The following is a 22,116-nucleotide window of genomic DNA, read 5'->3' as shown; positions in this document are numbered from 1 at the left end:
TCCCTCTCTACTATAGTTTTATAAGCTACACAATGCATTAGCTTTTGCCACTCAAAAGAGAGTAATAGAGTTTGCCTCCATGCTCTGGAGAGTAGTATTTTTTATTTCACTGGTTTTGAAGCATTTTTGTATATAACATCTTTTCTTTCTTTTTTTTTTTTTCCTCTTCAGGGCCACATCTGCTGCACATGGAGGTCCCGAGGCTAGGGGTCATATTGGAGCTGTGGCTGCTGGCCTACGGTACAGCCACAGCAATTTTGTGACCTATACCACAGCTCACGGCAATGCCAGATCTTTAACTGAGCAAGGCCAGGGATCAAACCTGCATCCTCATGGGTGCTAGTCAGATTCGTTAACCTCTGAGCCAGGACAAGAACTCCTGTATATAACAACTCAGTTGATCTTCTTAAATTTTAAGGTAAATTGAGCAAATGCTATCCTCATTTAACAGATACTGAACTTCATGCTACCTATATGATTAGTCATACACGTTCTTCTAGTTCATGTATTGGAAACTTTTCCAACAAGGAGAGTGATGTCATGTTCTTCACTGTAGGTCCTTGGAGATTCTCAGTTCTGTATGTTTACAAGTGGAAGTGATTTCCTCAACATGCTATATACTGTAGGAAACATTCATTTACCATCTGCAATTGGTCGGTTGGTTTAATCATTCTTATATTTGACCAATTTTTTAAAAATTTTAATATGACACCACTAAGGGAGATGTCTTGTCCTCCATTTACTTTTCATACTAATGTGGTCTTAAGGTAGATTTTATTAAGTAAATATGGTATATTTCTTATGGTATATTAGGGATAGAAAGGAGTTACATAAGCCATTTAATCTAACATCCTTATTTTATACATGAGAAGTCTGAACCTTAGGTTAAATGTCATACCCAGCAGCTTATAGTTCTAAGTGACAGAGCTGAGACTTGAACTTTGACAATGAGACAAATTCTAGTGCCTTTTATACTATACTTTTGTGTCTTTTTAAAATTTTTTATTGAAGTACAGTTGATTTACAATCTTTTGCTGTATTCTCATGTCGTTTAATGAATGCCAGTAGAACAAAATGTAGCTTTGTTAACTCTAAAGCCTGAGCTGCTTATCATGACTGCTGGTAGAAGTTCTTTCCAGTGGATGTTGATATCAACACACATGCCGTATTTTGTGGATTATAGGGATGTGTGTATGACCAGTTAATATAAGAGGAAACTATAAATTTATATATTTATCTTGAATAATGACTTTTAAAATATTTTTGAGATAATTGTTTTTAAATGTTTTCTCTTTGATATTACTTCCTTTTTTTTTTTTTTTTTTTAAGGGGCACACCCACGGCATATGGAAGTTCCCAGGCTAGGGGTCAAATCAGAGTTACAGCCGCTGGCCTACTCCACAGCCACAGCAATGCGGGATCTGAGCCACATTTGTACCTACACCACAGCTCATGGAAATGCCAGATCCTTAATCCACTGAGTGAGGCCAGGGATCGAACCTCATGGATACCAGTCAGATTTGTTTCTGCTGAGCTACAGTGAGAACTCCTGCTTCCTCTTTTTTATACCTTTTAGTGATTATAATTTTCTTTTCCTATAAGGACAACTTGAACATGTTTGATGACTTGTAGGAATTAATCCCAGGAGTTGAATTTTATTATATGGTAGTCTTTTAAGTGCTGTTATGTTAAAGTTTAAGTTTTTGTACTAAAAAAGTGGAAAATGATATTGTTCTTACATGTAGTGAAGAAGTAAGTTGTGTAGACTGTAGTCTTTATGAAGCAATAATTGTGTAACTCCACCTTTGTGTCACTGTTACTTGGTAGGTGCTTGGCAAGTAGTAGCTACTCAAGTAGGTACTCACATTATTTCCATGAATGTAATTGATTTTTCTCAATAGTTAATTTTTATAGAATTTTGCTTTGTTTCCTATTTAATGAGGAAATACCGAAATATACTTTAAAGCAAGTAAAATATGTGACACTTTTCACCGTTTTATATTGATAAAATTTTAAATCATTGTTGGGAATTTAAAGGAAGACATGAGAATTATAAATAGCTAAGCATAGCAGATTATGCAGTATGTGGTTTCACTTTGACAATCATTATAAAGACATTCTAGTCTTAATGTACCTAATGGATTCCATTCAGCAACTGCCTCAACTTTCTGGATCATTAGTAGAATTAAGTGATCTAGATAAATAAGCTTGCTTTACTCTCTCTGAATAATCTAGTCTTTGGTATTGGAGAGGACAAATCAGGCAAAACTTTGCTTTTGTGGAGTTCACAGCTTACTCCTACCATATAGGCATTGCTTCCAGTTAAAATGAGAGGTAGTCACTATCTACCACTGAAATAGGGTAGTGGAGTATTAGGAGAACAAGAGAACAAAACAGGTCTTCTGTTATTGTTTGATTGTGTTCCCACCAGTGTCTGTTTTGATTCTCCTGATTAGTTTTCTGTGGATTCTTTAAATGCCTTGAAACAAAGTATTTGAAGTCCATAATTGTACTTTTTTCATGAGTTTATTTTTGTTGCTTCTAAAATAAAATGGTTTTCTACTTATTTTTTCATTCAATTAAAGAATTTTAACAATCAGTAAAATATTCAGCAAAATATGATAAAGATCTAATTTTTTATCATTTTAATGAAAATTACAGGTATGGAAATAAATTTAGGTGTGATATTTGGCTAGGTAATAAAATGACACATTGATTTAGTTATAAAAAATCCCAAAGAATGTTCGATTTTTATTGTGACAAAATGTGTTATATGCAAGTGCATGATAGATGTATTAATTTTTGATTAGTAAAAGTTGTAGCTGCTCTTTCTTATTTAATGAATTGTGCCCATAAGTTCAGATTATCTCAATTTGCTGGTCAAATGTATCTTTTAGCATAATATTATATATATAAAATAACAAACAATTTACATAATACAGCTAATTTGCATAGTAACTAGATGATCTTTTTCTTAAAGCATAATAATACTTCCTGTTGTCTGAGAGGACAACATACTTTTTATCCTAGACTCTTGTGTCATATCAGGAAGCTACCTCACTGATCTCCAATATTCTTTCTTTCTTGTTTTCAGTTTTAAAAATTTTATACTATGGAAAAATAGACAACATAAAATTTACCATTTTAACCATTTTTAAGGGTACCGTTCAGAGGTATTAAGTATATTCCCAGTGTTGTGCTACCATCATCACCATCCATCCCCAGAACTTTTCCATCATCCCAAATTGTGGTACTTAGTTTTATTTTCTTTTTTCCCTCCAGTTTTATATATACATTTGACATAGAGCACTGTGTAAGGTGTACAGCATAATGACTTGTACATAGTTTCATCTTTCTTTAAACCTGAATGGTAGCTTTGCTGGGTAGATTATTCTTGGTTGTAGCTTTTCTTTTCATCACTTTAAATGTATCATGGTAATCCCTTTGGCCTGCAGAGTTTCTGCTAGAAAGTCAGGTTATAGTCTTAGGGAAGTTCTCTTGTATGTAGTTAGTTGCTTTTCCCTTGCTGCTTTTAATATTCTGTTTAATTTTTCCATTTTAATTATAATGTGTTTTTATATGGATCTTTTTGGGTTGATCCTGTTTGGGACACCCTGTGCTTCCTGGACCTGGATATCTGCTTCCTTCCCAGGTTAGGGAAGTTTTCAGCCATTATGTCTTCAAATATGTTCTCCTTTTGGGATGTCTGTAATGCACATGTCAGTTAGCTTGATGTTGTCTCACAGGTGTCTTAAACTGTCTCTATTTTTTAAAAAAGTTAAAGTGTAGTTGACTCACAATGTTATGTTAATTTCTGCTGTATAACAAAGTGATTCAGTTTTATATATACACATATATATATACACTACATACATAAATATATACACTACATGTGTATTTATATATATATATGTACACACATATGTTCACACATTCTTTTTAGTATTCTTTTCCATTATGGTTTATCTCAGGGTATTGAATATAGTTCCCAATGGAGGGGAGAAGGGGAGGGATGGACTAGGAGTGAGTTTGCGTTTAGCAAATGCAGGCTATTATGTATAGAATGGATAAATAACATTGTCCTCATTTTTTAAACTTTTTTGTTGTTGTCGTTTAGCTTGAATGATTTCTACTCTTCAGTCTTCTAGATGATTCCTCCATATCATCTAGTCTACTATTCCTCTAGTATGTTTTTCATTTCACTTATTGTAGTCTTCAGCTCTGTCTAGTGCTTCTTTATATTTTCTCTTTGTTAAACTTCTCACTGTGTTTGTCCATTCTTTTCCCAAGGTCTTTGAACATCTTTATGATCCTTACCTTGAATTAGTTCCTTTACTTCACTTAGTTTTTCTGGAGTCTGATCTTATTCCTTTGGAATATATTCCTTTGTCACCTCATTTTGCCTAACTCATTTTTATTTCTATGTATTTGGTAGGTTGGTTACATTTCTTGATCTTGTTGAAGTGGTCTTTTGTAGGAAAGGTCCTGTGCATTCCAGCAGCTCGCTTCCCTTTGGTCACTACAGCTGTGTGCTCTAGGAGTGCCCCCTATGTGGACTTCCTGGGCCCTTCTGTTGTTGGGGACTGATTACTATCGGTAGTCTAGTAGGCATGGTTGACCCCTGGTCTGATTGGCTGCTGGACTCTGCATTTATGAATGCTGATAGCTGCTGGTATTTAGGGCCAGGTCCTGAGGTGACTAGTTGTGATGCTCAGGTGGTCCCAAGTCTAGTTGGTCCATTGGTGGGCAGAGCTGGTCCTGGTATAGCTGGCTGAAGGTATTTCACAGATGGTGTCTGCCCACTGATTAGTGGGGCTGGAGCCCAGGGAGTCTAGTGGCTGGTGCCAGCCCTCTGGTTGCTGCCAGCCTGCTGTTGGGTAAAGCTGTGCCCTTGAAGTTAGCTGCTTGGCCTGTGGGTCCCTGGGACTGTTGCTGGTGGTCAGGGCTGTGTCCTGGCACTAATAAGCTGGAGGGAGGGCTCCATAATGATTCTTGCCAGCACTAGCATTCCTTATGATAGAATGAGCTCCAAAAAATGGCTTCCACCAGTGTCTGTGTCCCCAGGGTGAGTCCTACTTGCCTCCTCTTCTCTGGGAGGCTCTCCGAGATCAGCATGTGTGTCTGACCCAGGCAATTTTCCAATGACTGCTTCTGTCATGGCTCTTGGAGCATGTAAATTTTGTGTGCACCTTTTAAGAATGGAGTCTCTGTTTCCCACACCCTCTGGTTCTCATGAGAGTAAGCCCCACTAGCCTTCAAAGCTAATCATTCTTGGGGCTCATCTTCCTATTACTGGGTCCCCAGGTTGGGGAGCCCAGTGTGGGACTCAGACTCTCACTCCTTGGGGAGAACCTCTGCAATTGTGATTATCCTCCTGTTTGTGTGTAACCTACCTAGAGGTGTGGATTTTGACTGTACCACATCTTCACCCCTCCTGCTTGTCTCGTTCCTTATCTATATCTTTGGTTGTTGAAGATCTTTTCTGCTGGTCTTCAGGTTGTTCTCATTGTGATAGTTGCTCTGTAAATGGTGGTAATTTTGTTGTGCCCATGGAAGGAGGTGCAGTCAGGGTTTTCCTACTCTGTCATCTTTTTCCACTCCCACTGTAGCCACCAATGTTATTTTTTTTAATTTTTTTTTTTTTTTTGGTCTTTTTGCCTTTTCTAGGGCCACTCCTGTGGCATATGGAGGTTCCCAGGCTAGGGGTCTAATTGGAGCTATAGCCGCTGGCCTACACCAGAGCCACAGCAACATGGGATCCGAGTTGTGTCTGCAACCTACACCACAGCTCACGGCAACGCCAGATCCTTAACCCAATGTTATTTTTTAAAGCTTTGAAGATTAATAATAATAATATTATTAACCTTCAGATAAATTTGGTTTTTAAACTTTAGTAATTTACAATAGAGACAGTCTGTAAATTGAGACTGTGACATTGATTTGGTTAAAATAGAAGAAAGCCAGATATTTCTAGTAATATCAGTTTGGTTCTTCTTAAATCATGGATTCTGTGTTTAGCATTTGCCCTTTTCACCAGTGATAGCTTTCAGCCTTGGGCCCATTTTAATTGAAATGTTGCTTATTTCAAAGTGACACAAGAACTGACAACTTACATAGGAAAATAGTAAAGATATTAAAATTTGGAAGTTTCACAATTTGAGTCATTGAATTTATTGATTATATCCTTTTCTGTTTTAGAAAATGGAAGTGTGCAAGTTGGAGAATTGTTACCTTGCAAGATTTGTGGAAGAACATTTTTTCCAGTGGCATTAGTGAGTACTCTTTTCCTTTGGAGTTTAGTAGATCTTTAATTGTTTAATACCTCAGAATAATGGAAAGAATCTGTGGAATAATTTAAAAAGATACTAGCTAGTGTCTTTGCTCAAGAGTATTAGTTCCATGTTCTTCCAGAGTATTCTCTTTCCTTCAGAGTTCCTTCAAAACTCCTGTTAAAGTATTAAAGTATTCCTCTTATGGGACTATTAACAAAAACAAAACTAAAACAAAAAACTCTTACAAGTGCTCTTAGAAAAGAACTCTTAGAAGTGATGTATTTAAAGATATAGAAGGATGTGATGTCTGGGATTGGCTTTAAACTTCAGGAAAAATAGGCTGGGCTGGGTTAGGTGAAACAAGATTGCTAGGAGTTCCTGTTGTGGCTCATTGGGTTAAGGACCTGACTAGTATCCATGAGGATTGGGGTTGGATCCCTGGCCTTGCTTAGTGGGTTACGGATCTGGTGTTGCTGCAAGCTGAGGTGTAGTTTGCAGATGTGGCTTGGATCCATTGTTGCTGTGGCTATGGTGTTGACCACCAGTTGCAGCTCCAATTCTGCCCCTGGCCTGGAAACTTCCATGTGCCACAGGTGCAATGATAAAAAGAGAAGAAAAAAAAAAAAAGATGGCTAAAATGTTGGTAGTTGTTGAAGCAGTGGAGCTAACTACAGTTCTTATGTATATTTGAAATATTCCAGAGTTCCCATCATGGTGCAATGGAAACAAATCCGGCTAGGAACCATGAGGTTGCAGGTTTGATCCCTGGCCTTGTTCAGTGGGTTAAGGATCTGGTGTTGCTGTGAGCTGTGGTGTAGGTCGCAGACGTGGCTTGGATCCTTCATTGCTGTGGCTGTAGCTCCAATTAGACCCCTAGCCTAGGAATCTTCATATGCTGTGGGTGTGGCCCTAAAAAGCCAAAACAAAAAAACCAAAAACAAAACAAAAAAAATGAAATATTCCAAAGAAAAAAATTTTAATTAAAAGTACACCTAAAATATACCACACATTTTTTAGATAACTAGTATATATAAATAGAAGTGCTTTTAACTAATTTTAGTATGAAATATCCAGCTAAATGGAGAATAAGAAAGAAGTCAATTACCATATATATTTTATTTTAACTTCAAATATAAATATGTATTTATTAATAGTTTGATATGGAATAAAAAAAATTCCTTGTGTACGTGTCTACTACAGTTTATTTCGCATCCTCTCACTATTTCCAATTTGTGTCTTTAAAACAAAATGAGGAATTAAGGATCCAAAATGTCTACCTGACTACAGGCTCCTTTTAAATATCAGTAGGTTTTTTTTTTTTCTTGATTCTTTCTTGACCATGCTTAATTCAGTAGTTTTGTTGTTGTTATTGATGACAGTTTTTCAAACCACTTTTGAGGCATTAAGCTGAGTTTTCACTGGCGAAAATGTCATTTGTTGCCCTCATTTATTTGTCATTTATTTATTTAGTATTTAATGAAGTGATATCAGTATAACAACTACAGTTTGTATAATACGTCAATTTTTGGAACAAAACATGCTTTTAACATATATAACTCAATATGAGAACAGACATCTACTAGAATGTTAGCCACACTTTTTTTTCCTAATATTTAAGAGATTTTATTCTGATAGTTATAATCACTGTGTTTATTTGTCAGAGCGAAAACTGAAAACAAGTATGTAAAACAGTTGATTATTGATTGTGTTTTCAAAATAGTAGACTCTGACGTTGAATCAACTAGTTTTGAGTTTTTCTCTTTGCCAGATGAAGTTTGAAGTTTAACAGTTCCAGTCTACACAATTTTTATCAAAACACACAGGGAAAAAAGTGCATTTAGTATGCTCTATCCTATTAGTCAACATGTTTTATTTAGGGGATGAAGAATTATTATTTATTCAGTAGGTTAAATTGATGAAGATCAGTTAGAGCTTCCATTGTAATGTCCTTAAAATAAATACGTAAATGATTGAATGAATGAATTAGCAACTATGTTTAAAAAAAGAAAAGAGGCGTTCCTATCATGCCTCAGTGGAAACAAATCTGACTAGTATCTGTGAGGACGCAGATTCGATCCCTGGCCTCACTCAGTGGGTTAAGGATCTGGTGTTGTCGTGAGCTGTGGTATAGGTCGCAGACGTGGCTCAGATCCCGCATTGCTGTGGCTGTGGTGTAGGCTGGCAGCTGCAGCTCCCATTCAACCCCTAGCCTGGGAACCTCCATAAGCCAGGGGTGCAGTCCTAAAAAGCCAAAAACAAAACAAAACACAGAAAACTATAGCAATGGAACACTAGATAGCATGAGAAAAATTCTTGGTTAAAAAAAGGTAGAAAACAAATTACTATTATGTTAACATCTTGAGTAATTCAAGCTCTTACCATTATGTTAGGTGTTGTAATCCTAATGCTAATGCATTTTCCATTTACATTCTTTTTCTAGTTTCTCTTTTCAGGTATTTAGTAATAAAGATTTTTTTTGTCCACTTAGATAGCTTTGACTTGATTACATTAGTAAGCATTCTTTATTAGCAGTGTGAAAACCAGGAGAATATTAAGTAACTCAATAAAATATTGGAGGAGTATATGTATTTTCTTTTGGAAAAAGATAACTTATAACATGCATCATATATGCTTTTTAACAATTTTCGTTAAAGCAAGCTATGTCTTATTTATGAATTACTATTATTTCATCTTCAGGTTTTTAAACTGGTCTCAGGTAACAAAATTTTATAATCTTTTTGTAGAAAAGAAAATGCTATGTTGTATTTTTTATCTTAACAGAAAAAACATGGACCTATTTGCCAGAAAACTGCCACTAAAAAACGGAAGACTTTTGATTCAAGCAGACAAAGAGCTGAAGGAACTGATATTCCAACAGTAAAACCTCTCAAACCTAGGGTAATTGAATGACCTTTTGAACACTGTGAACCTTGTTGCTATTTTTAATGAAAAAAATTATGTAATTTTCTCGTATGCTGAGAATAAAGGATAGGCAGAATCTATGGCATGTTCTCAGAACTAATCAGAAACTTATTTATTTTGAATTTCAGCAAAGGGGAGACCAAAGTACTGTCCAAATATTACTGAGAAGTTTTTGTAGCATTGGAAAGCCAATTGCTTAGCTCTAGGCTGAAAAAAATTGAAAAGGCCTCACATGATCTTTTTAAGTCACACTTCAGCTATACTTTTTCTGTCTCTCTTACCAGTAGGGCAATCCCTATAGTATATGAAAGAAAAGCTATTATTTACAAACAGCATAGTAAATATTATTTCTTTGATTCATTTGTCAACATTTGTGATCTTATGCTTTCTGGGGAAGAGTTTTATCTGCTCATTTGTCGACATATGACCATTGTCGGCTTATTTTCTTCTTTGTAACCAAAGCAATGAATCTCCTGTGCTAATCTCTCCTTAGTATCACTGTCATGATATGCTATTTGCTAAGAATAAATAACATAAGTACTTTGTCCAACATAGTTTTAAAAAGTCATTTCAGTTAAATAGCCATAATTTGAGAGCCTGATTTAAATAGATTTTTGAAACAAACTGCTTTTGGTGGTAATAAATGGGAAAACATTTCCATGAGGGGCAATTATTATTACTAATAAAATCCTTTGCAATGGGAAAGTCAGTTGATCTTTGTTTTTCAGTTTATGCATATTTAAGGGAAGGATGGGTAAGGTACACAAATTATGATTGTAAAGTTTTTCTTAGTAACCTGCCAGATATATGATTGTATTAGCTTCTATTAGCTTAGATAGATGAACTAATTAAATATTTGGAAGTTAAATATTAAATAATTTCACACACCTACAGTGGGTGTGAAAGCTGGTTTAGGAGTCAGACTGCCTGGATTTAATCCTGGCTGCTATTTTGTTGTGTTGGGTGAGTTTCTTAATCTCATTTGTTTATCTGTATAATGGTGATAGTAGTCATAGAATTTATCTTGTGGAATTATTAAGGGGGTTACATAAGTTTATTCATGGTTATCTCTCAGTAAATGTTGGTTATCTTATTTCTCTAAGGGATGAGGTTGGTATACTTTAAAAAAAAAAATCTTTAGAAAAAAGGCAAAGTAAAAACCATTGCTTTCCCTTAAGTAGTTTCGTTTTCTTGCTCCTTGAAGTGTGGTCTGTAGAGCAGTAATATCAACACTGTTTGGAAACTTGTTAGAAATGAAGAATCACAGGTCCCACCCAGACATGCTGAATTAGAATCTTCATTTTAACAAAGTCTGTGGGTAAGCATAGTAGTTGGAGAAGCAATGTATTAGAAGATTTTGAACATCGCTATGTAGTTCTCCATATCTTTGCTCTTACAAAATCACAAGCAGAGTGGATCAAAGCAAATATAAGCTTCATTTTTGGAGAAAGGCACGCATAATCCAGGGACTGCAAAATGTGTATCAGAGCTGCCCAAAGCAACTGAAATTCAGGAGAAGCTAACCATAGAGGAAGAGCAGGAAGTTTCTGGGGAGCCAGCCTATGGCCCAGAATCTGGGAACCTGCCACCTTAAATCTGAGAGGTCACCTCACCCTTAGAGGTGGCTCTTTAAAGGTGGGGAGGTCTTGTCCAGAAGTAACTATCTCTTGTTAGTTACAAACAAGGCAGGGACTGGAGTGAGCTGTATGATAGCCAGAAACTAGAATGAGCCTGACTAAAACTGGACAGAGGCCAGGAGGGAGGAAGTGGGGAGAAGAGGCATAGAGAATTGAAGAGGCCCAGAGCACAGAGAAAGCTCTAATGGAAAAGAAAATACCCTTTTTGGAGGTGAAGGGCCCCATTTTAAAGGGCTGTGTCCTATTTCTAAAGTGGTTAGTGTAGGAACTGAGGAACGTGTGGATGGCAGTAGTAGCCTTCCTGAGCCCATATTGTGTGAGAGAAACTGAGGAGGTATATTGTGTAATCGCACAAGGAAGCCTTATTTGCATCTGTGTCTGGTACAGCAGAGAGGAGAGCTGTTGGCTTGTGTAGCCTAGAAAGTTACCCTGAACCTCCCTCACTTTTCCCCCACAACCTCTTAAAAATAGCTGTACCAGGAAAACCTAACTCATTCAACGATAAGTAATAAAAAACATTAGCTAAGCATTAGAACAAGAATACTATGAGGAAAAAGATAGAAGAAGGCAGCAAAACTTACCGGTAGATTAGTAATATTCACCATGGAACAGACAAATGTTGTGATCAGACATCTCACTATAAAAGAAGAAACTTTAAAGAATCAATCATCTCAGACATCTGAATCTGCTTATATTTAGTTAAGATTTTTGGATCTACATCCATGAGAAAACTGGGCATGTAATTTTTCTTTCAAAGTTTTGTTGCTCTCATAGGACTAGTTGGGAAGTTGTATTCTTGTTTTCAATTCTTTGAAAGAATTTTTATTTATTTGTTTTTTGAAAGAATTTTTAAAAGATTGATGCTATTTCCTTTTTAAATATGAAGTATTCAACAGTAAAGGCATCTGGGCCAGGGGTTTTCTTTGTGGGTTTTAAAATGATAGATTCATTTAAAAAAATAACTAAAAGACTAAGATGATTTTTCCATTTTTTTATATCTATTTTATGGTATTTTGTCAAGGATATTGTCCATTTTATCTTATCAAGTGTATTAGCATAAAGTCCATAATATTTACTTTTCTTTCTCATGTTTATAAGAACTGTATTATGTACTGTTTTTCATTCTTTGATAATTTGTGTTTTTCTCTGAATCAGTCTTGTTTTATTAGTGTTTTTAAAGAACCATGGTTTGTTAACGTAATACTCTTTGATTTAAAAAATAAAGAGGACTAGTTAGATATTTCAATAATACAACAAAATAAATCTCATGTAGCACACGAGTAGCATTACATTTAGTGGAAAGACACTTAGCAGTAGTTCCGTTAAAGTTAGTAACAAGATTAAGTTTCAGCCAGTACAGTAAGTGCTAGTCAGTAGTTAGCTAATAATAAGCAATTAGATGCATAGGGATTGGAAAAGGAGGGGTAAATTTGTCGTTATTATGACATGATATACCTGGAAAACCCAAGAGAATCAACTGAAAAAATTACTACATAGAAATAATAAGAAATCAGTGAAGTTATGGGACATAATGTTTATATACAGAAATTATCAGGTTTCATGTTTCTTTTTTAAAATTTATTTTTTGAAGTGTAAGTGTTTACAAGTATGTATTAGTTTCTGCTGTGAAGGAAAGCGATTCAGTTATATGTATATATATTCATTTTCATATTATTTTCCATTATGATTTATTACAGGATATTGAATATAGTTTCCTGTGCTGTATAGTCAGACCCTTGTTGTTCAAGGTTTCATATTTCAATAAACAACCCCTTGAAATATGAAAATGGAGAAAAGCCCTTTATAAAAGAACAGCACAAAATATAAAATATTTAGGAATAAACCTTATAATTATAAAGGTGTAGGACTTCCACAAAGAATACTTTAAAAAAATTACTGAAAGACCCAAATGAACACTTCTTCAGGTGGAACTATATCTCATTCTTGGATACACAGACTCAACAAAATAGAAATTTTAAGTCGTTTATGAATGTACTATTTAATTTTTCCAGTTAAAATATAGTTTAAAAATATACAAGCGGGAGTTCCTGTCGTGGCGCAGTGGTTAACGAATCCGACTAGGAACCATGAGGTTGCGGGTTCGGTCCCTGGCCTTGCTCAGTGGGTTAACGATCCGGCGTTGCCGTGAGCTGTGGTGTAGGTCGCAGACGTCGCTCGGATCCCGAGTTGTTGTGGCCCTGGCATAGGCTGGTGGTTACAGCTCCGATTTGACCCCTAGCCTGGGAACCTCCCATATGCCGCGGGAGCGGCCCAGGAAATGGCAAAAAGACAACAACAACAACAACAAAAATATATATACAAGCTGAATCTAAAGTCATATGGAAAAATATTCATGTAAGAATAACTGGAAAAGATTGAGAAAGAAGCAGAATAGAGTTACCTTATTGGATATGAAAATATTATAATAAAAATCTAATTGTTTAAAACACTGGTACTGATACACATATAGTCAGAACAGGGAGTAGGGGATTCAGAAATAGGTCCAAGTGCCAAATAAAGGAGCTATCTCTGTTCAGTGGTGAGAAAGGTCAACAAAGGATGGTGAGACAGATGCATAGCCATGTTAAAAAAAAAAAAACGAAGTTGAGTCCATGCATCAGGTTAAATTCTAAATGAATGAAAGATCGAGACTCTTAAAATGGAACCATGAAAGTTCTAGGTAGAAGCATGGGAAGATTTTATTTTGCCTTAGTGTGAAGTGGGGCTTTGCTAACTGTGACAGCAAATCTGGAGACTCTAAAAGAGTAACTTAAACTGTATTTAAAAAACTATTCTGCGTGTCAGAAGACCTTTAGACAAAATTAAAAGACATATAGTGGGGAAGGGGCGAGGTTAATTTCCTGGAAAGAATTACTAGAAATTGTTTTTCTAAAAAAAGACCAGTAATCCAACAGATATGTGGAGCTGGCATATAAGTAGTTCATAGAAAAGGCAATACAAATGATTCTTGATGTGAAAAGATGATCAGTCTTACTCATTGTAGGTTATAAACCACAGAGAAAACTATTTTTCACCTCTAATCAGCTTAAAAAGACAAAAGTTCAGTAACATACTATGTTGGAGAAACTACGGGAAAATAGAGAAAAGACTCTGAGTGGTGGCTTAAATATTTGTAACACCTCCAGGAGGCACTTTAGTAGTGCCTGTTGCAGTTAACAATTGTATCGAAAGTATTACCCATAATACAATTGTATAAAGTTTCTTTTTAAAATGATAAATTTGGGAAGGAGATCATTTAAGAATTCCTGATAAGAGAAAATTTAAAATAATGGCATTTTCTTGAGTTTTATTTAAATTAATTAAAAAATGTTTTGAAACTGGTTTTTGTTTTTGTTTTAATTTGTTTATAGCCTGAACCACCAAAGAAGCCATCTAATTGGAGAAGAAAACATGAAGAGTTCATTGCCACCATAAGAGCAGCTAAAGGCCTTGATCAGGCGCTTAAAGAGGGTGGCAAGCTCCCTCCCCCTCCTCCACCTTCTTATGATCCTGGTATATGGTGTTTGTTGACAGAGATGCTCATATCGAGAAAAATATTCATAGTATTGACAGAATTTTTATAAATTTGCAGATATTATTACACTTAATTTTTAATAATAGAACCTGTTGAAGCAAAATCTTTAAAAGTTTGCCATAAAATAATGGTGACAGTCCTGGAATTTAGTCTTATAAATTGTTAAACATAGAAATACATCTTTGAAGTTCCTTTCATGGCTCAGCAGAAACAAATCTGACTAGTATCCATGAGGATGCAGGTTCGATCCCTGGCCTCATTGAGTGGGTTAAGGATCTGGCGTTGCCATTAGCTGTGGTGTGGGTCACAGATGAGTCTCAGATATGGCATAGGCCAGCGGCTATGGTTCCGATTGGACCCCTAGCCTGGGAACCTCCATATGCCACAGGTGCGGCCCTAAAAAAAAAAAAGAAGAAATATATTATCTTTTTATCTTAATACTTTTATTTGACACAAAGCATTTACTACATTAAAAAATATTGTAGTAACTAGTAAATGTTAATACTCTAGGAAATATTTAATCATGTATACTATCATTTAAAAATTAGTCATTGAGTAAGATTCAGATGGCTCAGTTGCCCAGTGCTTTGGTATCATCTCATCTGGGAAGGGAAAAAAATTTACAGTTTTACTGCTAAAAATGTATTATTCTAGTGTGATAACCACCACATAGGCATACTTAAATTACACTCTAAATTTATGTATTTTTGAATTTTCTTCATTGGGTGGGTAAAAGTTGCTTGTTTATTGTTACCAAAAGTAAGGCACATGCTGGCAACCATATAGTGAGATAGCTAAGGTATACTAAAAAATTTAAAATAACTCAGTTAACTCTTTGACATTGATTAGTAAAGTAGCTTTGAGATATTTGTTTTAATATAACAAGGTAGCTGCATTAAAATTGTGTTAGTATTCTAGATTGGAAATTAATTTCTTAGTAGAAGATTAGATATGATCTTTTATAATGTTTTATTGTAAAGGAGAAGTTGATAAACAGTTTCTATAAAGGGCCAGTAGTTAATATCTTAGGTTTTGCAAGCCATTCTCTGTGGCAACTACTCAACTCTGTTGCTGTTGTAAGAAATCAGTCACAGATAATACATAAATGATGGGTGTGGCTGTGTTCTAATGCTTTATAAGGACATGCAGCAGGCAGGCCAGATTTGGCCCATGGGCCTTAGCATGCCAACCCTTGTATGAGTCTTAGTAATTCACTTTAATGCTGTAAGTATTTCCGGAATGTTCCATTTGGGTTTCTTTCTCTTTTATTTCTTCCTTAATTTCCCCCATGAAGTTGAATTCTCTCTTTGCTTTAGAGGTATTCAAATTTTGCATTTTATTCACATAGCTATATTGCTTATGTCTGAGAGAGAATGAGAGTGGCAGTTCTTCAGGATAATTTGGATTTAGAAATCTTTTAATCTCTTACTCCTGACAAAACAACTTCTTTGTTATTAGAGATTTTAGACCTATTCCACTAGTTGTCCGGACAAATTTCTGAGTTTTAGATCAGTTTAGTTTCTAAGGGGCAAACTCCATCTCAAAAAGTGAACCTATTGAAATAAAATGAAGATTTTTTTTTTTTGACACTACTAAATTGTTATATTTCTTCTCAATATCTCACAGATTTGAAGTCTTACAGTGCTACAAAATTTGGTTCTGTCTGAGATAACTTTAAGATTTAATTTTGAAAGAAATTTTGTTTATAGCATACATTGCATTTGGGGAGAATATTTTATCTTTGAAACATTTGCTGTTTCTTAAATTTAGTTTAATTATGTTAATGAGAGATATTTTTATCAGTTCTTCCATCTGTTGGGAACTGTAAGAGAAAATAAAACTGTGTGTAGTCTATTAGCTATTTCTTGACAGCTTTTCTCTAATTGAAATTAAGGATTTTAACAGATGTGCCCAATTTTTAAAATGTATTTTTAATGTAATTATTATTACTGCTTAACCTAGTCTACCATATGAAGAATACATATATGATGAAAACATACGGTATTATAGAGGCAAAAAAGAACATTTCCCCTTTAATTATTCATTCTTTTGTTTTGAGGGTTTATCTTTTTTTTCCCCTCAAATTTGATTCTGAGGAAAATTTATCATGTACCAGCAGACTTTTTGCTTAAATGCCTTCACTAAGTTTAGCTAAGATAGTTTGGGTGGTTCTTAGGAAATGAGAGTTTTTGCTTATCAAATGTTATTACTATGTGTCTTGGATTCCTGTTCATAAAATTTGTAATCCTCTATATCCCGTTTCAAGTGTTATGTCATTAATGTGTTTCTTTTTTCTATTTTAGATTATATTCAGTGTCCATATTGCCAGAGGAGATTTAATGAAAATGCAGCTGATAGACATATAAATTTCTGTAAAGAACAAGCAGCACGTATTAGTAATAAAGGCAAATTTTCTACTGATACCAAAGGAAAACCAACTTCTAGGACACAGGTAAAGCACTCAATGTAATCATTTTTACAAATAAATGAGAAAATGACTGAGTTCACAGTTTTGTGTGTATTTTTTACAGAATATTTAACCTCAGTTTTCTCACCTGCTAAAATTTTTTACAAAATTCAGGTATTTAGTAAAGAAATTTGGCTAATTGAGAACAAAATTTAAAGTGGACTCGAGTTAGTAAAGACCTAAAAATATACAGATTGAAGAGGCATTAGGGAAAAAGTGAGAAAATTAGTTAAAAATAGGCACAGCAGATTCAGAGAAAACTAGAGGGGATAGAAGAGTGAGAAGATGACAATAAAAATCTTCACCTGAAAATCATGTAAGTACTACTGAATGTTCTTGCATTGTGTACAAGTAACACATTTGAGGAAATGAAAACCTGAGGTCAAATCCAAACTTCTACTTTTAAACTTTTAGGCAAATGACACTATGTAAGCCTTTATTTCTTCCTCTGTGAAGAATCTATTTAACTATTGTGAGAAGCAAAATAAATGATGAATGTGAAAGCACTTAGCCATAAACCATGTAAGGATTTTGTTACATGAAATTTATTTTTATATTTTAAGTGTATGTTAACTTTGATGATATTACAATTGTAAGTAAATAAAAGTTTTTACAGAGCTTTCAGTTGTAAACAGTCTTTTTTAGTACTGTAAATTTAGCAAGCAATAAATAATCAAATCCATTTTGCTTGTTACTTACGAGTGAAATATTGGATTAAAAGACCCCATTACAATTGAGACCTCCTTGAGAAAATCCTCCTATTGAATTTTTGTTAATATTATTGGAATTAGAGCATATCGTTATTACCATCAGCATAGTGGGGAAAGAACAGCAAAGAAAACTCATTTTGAAGAATTTCCAAAACAGATGTCAAACATCTCATATCTTTTAAACAGTTAAGAACACTAATAGGATTTTTTGTTTTAAGATAAAATAGTAGACCAAAGGAAATAAAATGTGTCTATTTTAACTACTTTGCGCCAAACGATTTCTAAATGCGCAATCTGGGTAGTTGATAGTTCATACATTAATTATTACATCAGTTCTGATTACACGCGCAGTTTTTATATATATATTTCAATGTGACTTCATATTTTCTCATCTCTATTCATTTAAGATTTTGAGTACCTTCTTTGAAGCATACACTGTGCCAAGTACTGAATCTATATTGGTAAAATAAGTAGAATACTTGTCCTGAAGATGCTTAAATGCATCCTTGTTATACTGAGCTACTATAATCTGGCCTGATTCCAGCCCACTTTTTGACCCTACCCTGATTAAAATAATGATACAGATACAATGAAGGTCTATTTCCAGTAGGTAAGAATAAGAAGTGCTACCGTTTAGTTAAACTTTCCCAATTCTTCATTAGGAATTTTATTAAATTCAGATGTATCATTGTGGCTTGAATTTGCATTTCTTTGAAAACTAATAATTTTCAGTATCATTTCATTCTTATTGGTCGTTTTTATCTCTTGTGAAGTCTCTGGCAGGATTTTTTTGATCCTTTTTTTAGGTTTATTGAGTCAAGGTGGTATTACATATTCTAAGTCTTTTCTCAGAGAAAATACATATTAAGAATATTTTCCCCCCTTCTGTGACTTGGCTTTTTATTTTCTTAAGGATGGTTTTTGAAAAGCAAAAGCTTAAAACTTTGAGGAAGTGTAATATATCAGTTAGTTCTTTTATGGTTTCCATGCTACTTAGTTCTAAGACATCTTTACCTATATCAGAGTTGCAAAGGTTTTTCTCCTTTGTCTATTATAAATTTCATAGTGTTGGCTCCTACATTTAGATTTGTGGATCATTTCAAGCTAATATTTGTATCGTGTAAAGTAAAGGGCAATTGTTAATTTTTTAATACGGATAATCTCTTGTTTCAGTACCATTGTTGATAAGACTTCTTTCTCCAATAAATTGATTAGTACCTTGTTTGAAGTTGAATAGATGTATTTCAGGACATACTGTTTTGTTCCATTAATCTGTCTGTGTCTTCTTTTATCAATACCACACTATTGCCATATTAAATATTATACCTTATAAGTCTTAAAATCATGTAGTTTAATTCTCCAACTTGTTTTTCCTTTTTAAAATTGCTTTGGTTATTCTGGGTTGTTTACATTTATATATAAATTTTAGGATTGATGCCAATTTCTATAAAAAAAATGTCTACTTATATATAATTGAGATTACATTAAGTCTATAAATCATTTGGGGAAAGTTAACATCTTAATATTGAATTCTCCAGTTCATGAATTTGTTATGTTTCTCACTTATTTGGGTTTTCTTTTTTTTTTTTTTTTTAATTGAGTGTAATTGACATAGAACATTATATTCTAGATTATAATGTAATGGTTCAGTGTTTGTATATATTGCAAAATGATCATTATAGTAAGTCTAGTTAACACCCATCACCATACCGTAATTACAGAATTTTTTTCTTGTGATGAAAAATTTAGGTTTTCTTTTCTTTCTTTTTTATGGCCACGCCCTTAATGTATGGAAGTTCCTGGGCCAGGAATTGAATCCAGGTTAAATTGACCTATGCCGTATCTGCAGCAACACTGGATCCTTTAATTCACTGCACTGGGCCAGGGATTGAACCCATACCTCCTCAGCAATCTGAGCTGCTACAGTTGGAGTCTTTTTATTTTTTTGTCTTTTTGTCGTTTTAGGGCCGCATCTGTGACATATGGAGGTTCCCAGGCTAGGGGTCAAATTGGAGCTGTAGCTGCTAGCCTATACCACAGCACAGTGATGTCAGATCCGAGCCGTGTCTGCAGCCTACACCACAGCTCATGGGAACACCAGATCCTTCAGCCACTGAGTGAAGCCAAGGATTGAACCCGAGTCCTCATAGATACTAGTCAGGTTTGTTACTGCTAAGTCACAACAGAAACTCCTTTTTTGAGTTTTTTTTAAAGTATTGTTGATTTACAATGTGCCAATTTCTGCTGTACAACAAAATGGCGCAGTTATACACGCACACACACACACACACACACACATATACACCTTCTTTTTCTAATACTGTCTTCCATCATGTTCTATCCCAAGAGATTGGATATAGTCCTCTGTGCTATACAGCAAGACCTCAGAGCTTATCTATTCTAAATGTCATAGTTTGCATCTGCTATTACCCAGTCCATCCCACTCCCTCCCCATCAGCAACCACAAGTCTGTTCTCTGTGAGTCTCTTTCTGTTTTATAGATAGGTTCATTTGTGCCATATTTTAGATTCCACATATAATGATATCATATGGTATTTGTCTTTCTGTGACTTATTTTGCTCAGTATGAGAATCTCTGGTTGCATCCATGTTGCTGCAAATGGCATTATTTTGTTCTTTTGTTTGTTTTTTGTATTTTTTTGTCTTTTTGCCTTTTCTAGGGCTGCTACCGCAGTATATGGAGATTCCCAGGCTAGGGGTCCAGTTGGAGCTGTAGCCTCTGACCTACACCACAGCTCACGGCAACGCTGGATCCTTAACCCACTGAACAAGGCCAGGGATCGAACCTGTAACTTCATAGTTCCTAGTCGGATTCATTAACCACTGAGCCACGACGGGAACTCCTATTTTGTTCCTTTTATGACTGAGTAGTATTCCATTGTGCTTATGTACCACAACTTCTTAATCCATTTTGATGTTGTTTTTATTCTTGTTCTCTCCTATTTTGCTAAATTCCCTGATTAAGTAGTTCCCGTCATGGCACAGTGGTTAATGAATCCTACTCGGAACCATGAGGTTGTGGGTTCGATCCCTGGCCTTGCTCAGTGGGTTAAGGATCCGGCATTGCCATGAGCTGTGGTATAGGTCACAGACGCGGCTCAGATCCTATGTTGCTGTGGCTCTGGCGTAGGCTGGTGGCTACGGCTCCTATTAGACCCCTAGCCTGGGAACCACCATTTGCCACAGGAGCGGCCCTAGAAAAGGTAAAAAGACCAAAAAAAAAAAAAAAAAATTTCCCTGATTAATTATAATAGCCTTGTAGATATATTGTAGGACCATTCTGTGTACACAGTCATGTCCCCTGTAAATCAGGACAGTTTTACTACCTCTTCTCCATTCTGTATTTTTTTTTTTAAATAATTTATTGCATTAGCTAGAATTTTCAGTCTAATGTTAAAGTGGTGAGAGTGGATTCCTTGCCTTGTTCCTGTTCTTGGGTGAAAAAAATACAGTTTTTCACAATCGAGTATGATGTTGCTATAGATTTTTGTCAGTGCCCTTCGTCAGGCTGAGAAAGTTCTATTTGCTAAGAGTTCTTTTTTGAATTCTGTTGAGTACTCTTTATTGAAATAATTTTTTTCTCACGCTCTTAATATGCAGTTGCACTTACTTATTTTCAGATGTTAAACCAACTTTGTATTCCATGAATAAATTCCATTTCATTATGATTTATTGCCCTTTTTATGTACTATGGGATTTTATATGCAAACATTTTTTTTTTTGGCTATACCTGTGGCATATGGGAGTTCCCAGGCCAGGGATCAAATCCAAGCTGCAGGTGCAGCCTACACCACAGCTGTGCAATGCCAGATCCTGAACCCACTGTGCTGGACCAGGGATCAAACCTGCACCACCACAAAAACAATGCTTGATCCTTAAGCTGCTGCCCCACAGCATGAACTCCTATATGCTAAAATTTATATAAGAATTATTATATCTGTGCTCACAAGCGGTATGGGTCTGCAGTTCTCTTCTTTTGATATTTTTAGCTTGGTCTCGGTATCGGGGTAATACTGGCCTCGTATGGATTTGCAGTTACTTTCTCCTCCATTGCCTGAAAGAGTTTTTGTAAATTCTTTTTTTGTACAGTTTTATAGTATTGGTATTATTCCTATTGTTTTTGCTTGCTAAAATTCATTTGGGAAACTATCTAGGTATGGGTTTTTCTTTTTTCAGAGATTTTCAACTACCTCATTTTCTTGAGTAGATATTAAAGCTGTCCAGATTTGCATTTCTTCTGGTGTCATTATTGACAGTTTGCATCTTTTAAGTAATTTGTTTATGTAAGTAGGTTTATTGACCTAAGGTATTCACTTATTAACATGTGTAGAAGTTGTAGTGATATCTATTTTTCATTCCTAATATAAGTTTTCATTTTTTTCTCTCTGATTAGCCTTTCCCTTGGATTATTCTATCTGGAGATTTATCAGTTTTATTACATCTTTTCAAAGAAACAGTTTTTGGTTGTTGCTCTAGCATTGCTGTAGTTATCTTTAATAACCTTAATACGTGGGTTTTTTTTCTTTATTACTCAGGTCAAAACATTTTTAAAT

General features: G+C 35.0%; 1 protein-coding gene across 8 annotated transcripts in view; it reads left to right on the top strand.

The window, feature by feature from the left end:
* ZC2HC1A (zinc finger C2HC-type containing 1A) overlaps positions 1 to 22,116 on the top strand; it is a 58,108-nt gene that overhangs the window by 8,136 nt on the left and 27,856 nt on the right. For all 8 annotated transcript variants that reach the window (XR_014843076.1, XM_005663015.4, XM_005663013.4 and 5 more), the window contains exons 2-5: positions 6,199 to 6,272; positions 9,054 to 9,170; positions 14,203 to 14,344; positions 16,670 to 16,818. Coding sequence is in view for 7 of the 8 variants with exons in the window: in XM_005663015.4 (XP_005663072.2) it covers positions 6,199 to 6,272; positions 9,054 to 9,170; positions 14,203 to 14,344; positions 16,670 to 16,818 (482 nt within the window). In the remaining variant the exon portion in view is untranslated. The remainder of the gene's footprint in view (positions 1 to 6,198; positions 6,273 to 9,053; positions 9,171 to 14,202; positions 14,345 to 16,669; positions 16,819 to 22,116) is intronic.

The sequence above is a fragment of the Sus scrofa genome, chromosome 4 (assembly GCF_054392235.1).
Source record: "Sus scrofa isolate SSC_HxYL_T2T_F1_AM1 chromosome 4, Sscrofa_HxYL_maternal_Yorkshire_Landrace_v2.0, whole genome shotgun sequence".
Classification (NCBI taxonomy): Eukaryota; Metazoa; Chordata; class Mammalia; order Artiodactyla; family Suidae; genus Sus; species Sus scrofa.
This window is presented reverse-complemented; position numbering and strand designations above follow the sequence as displayed.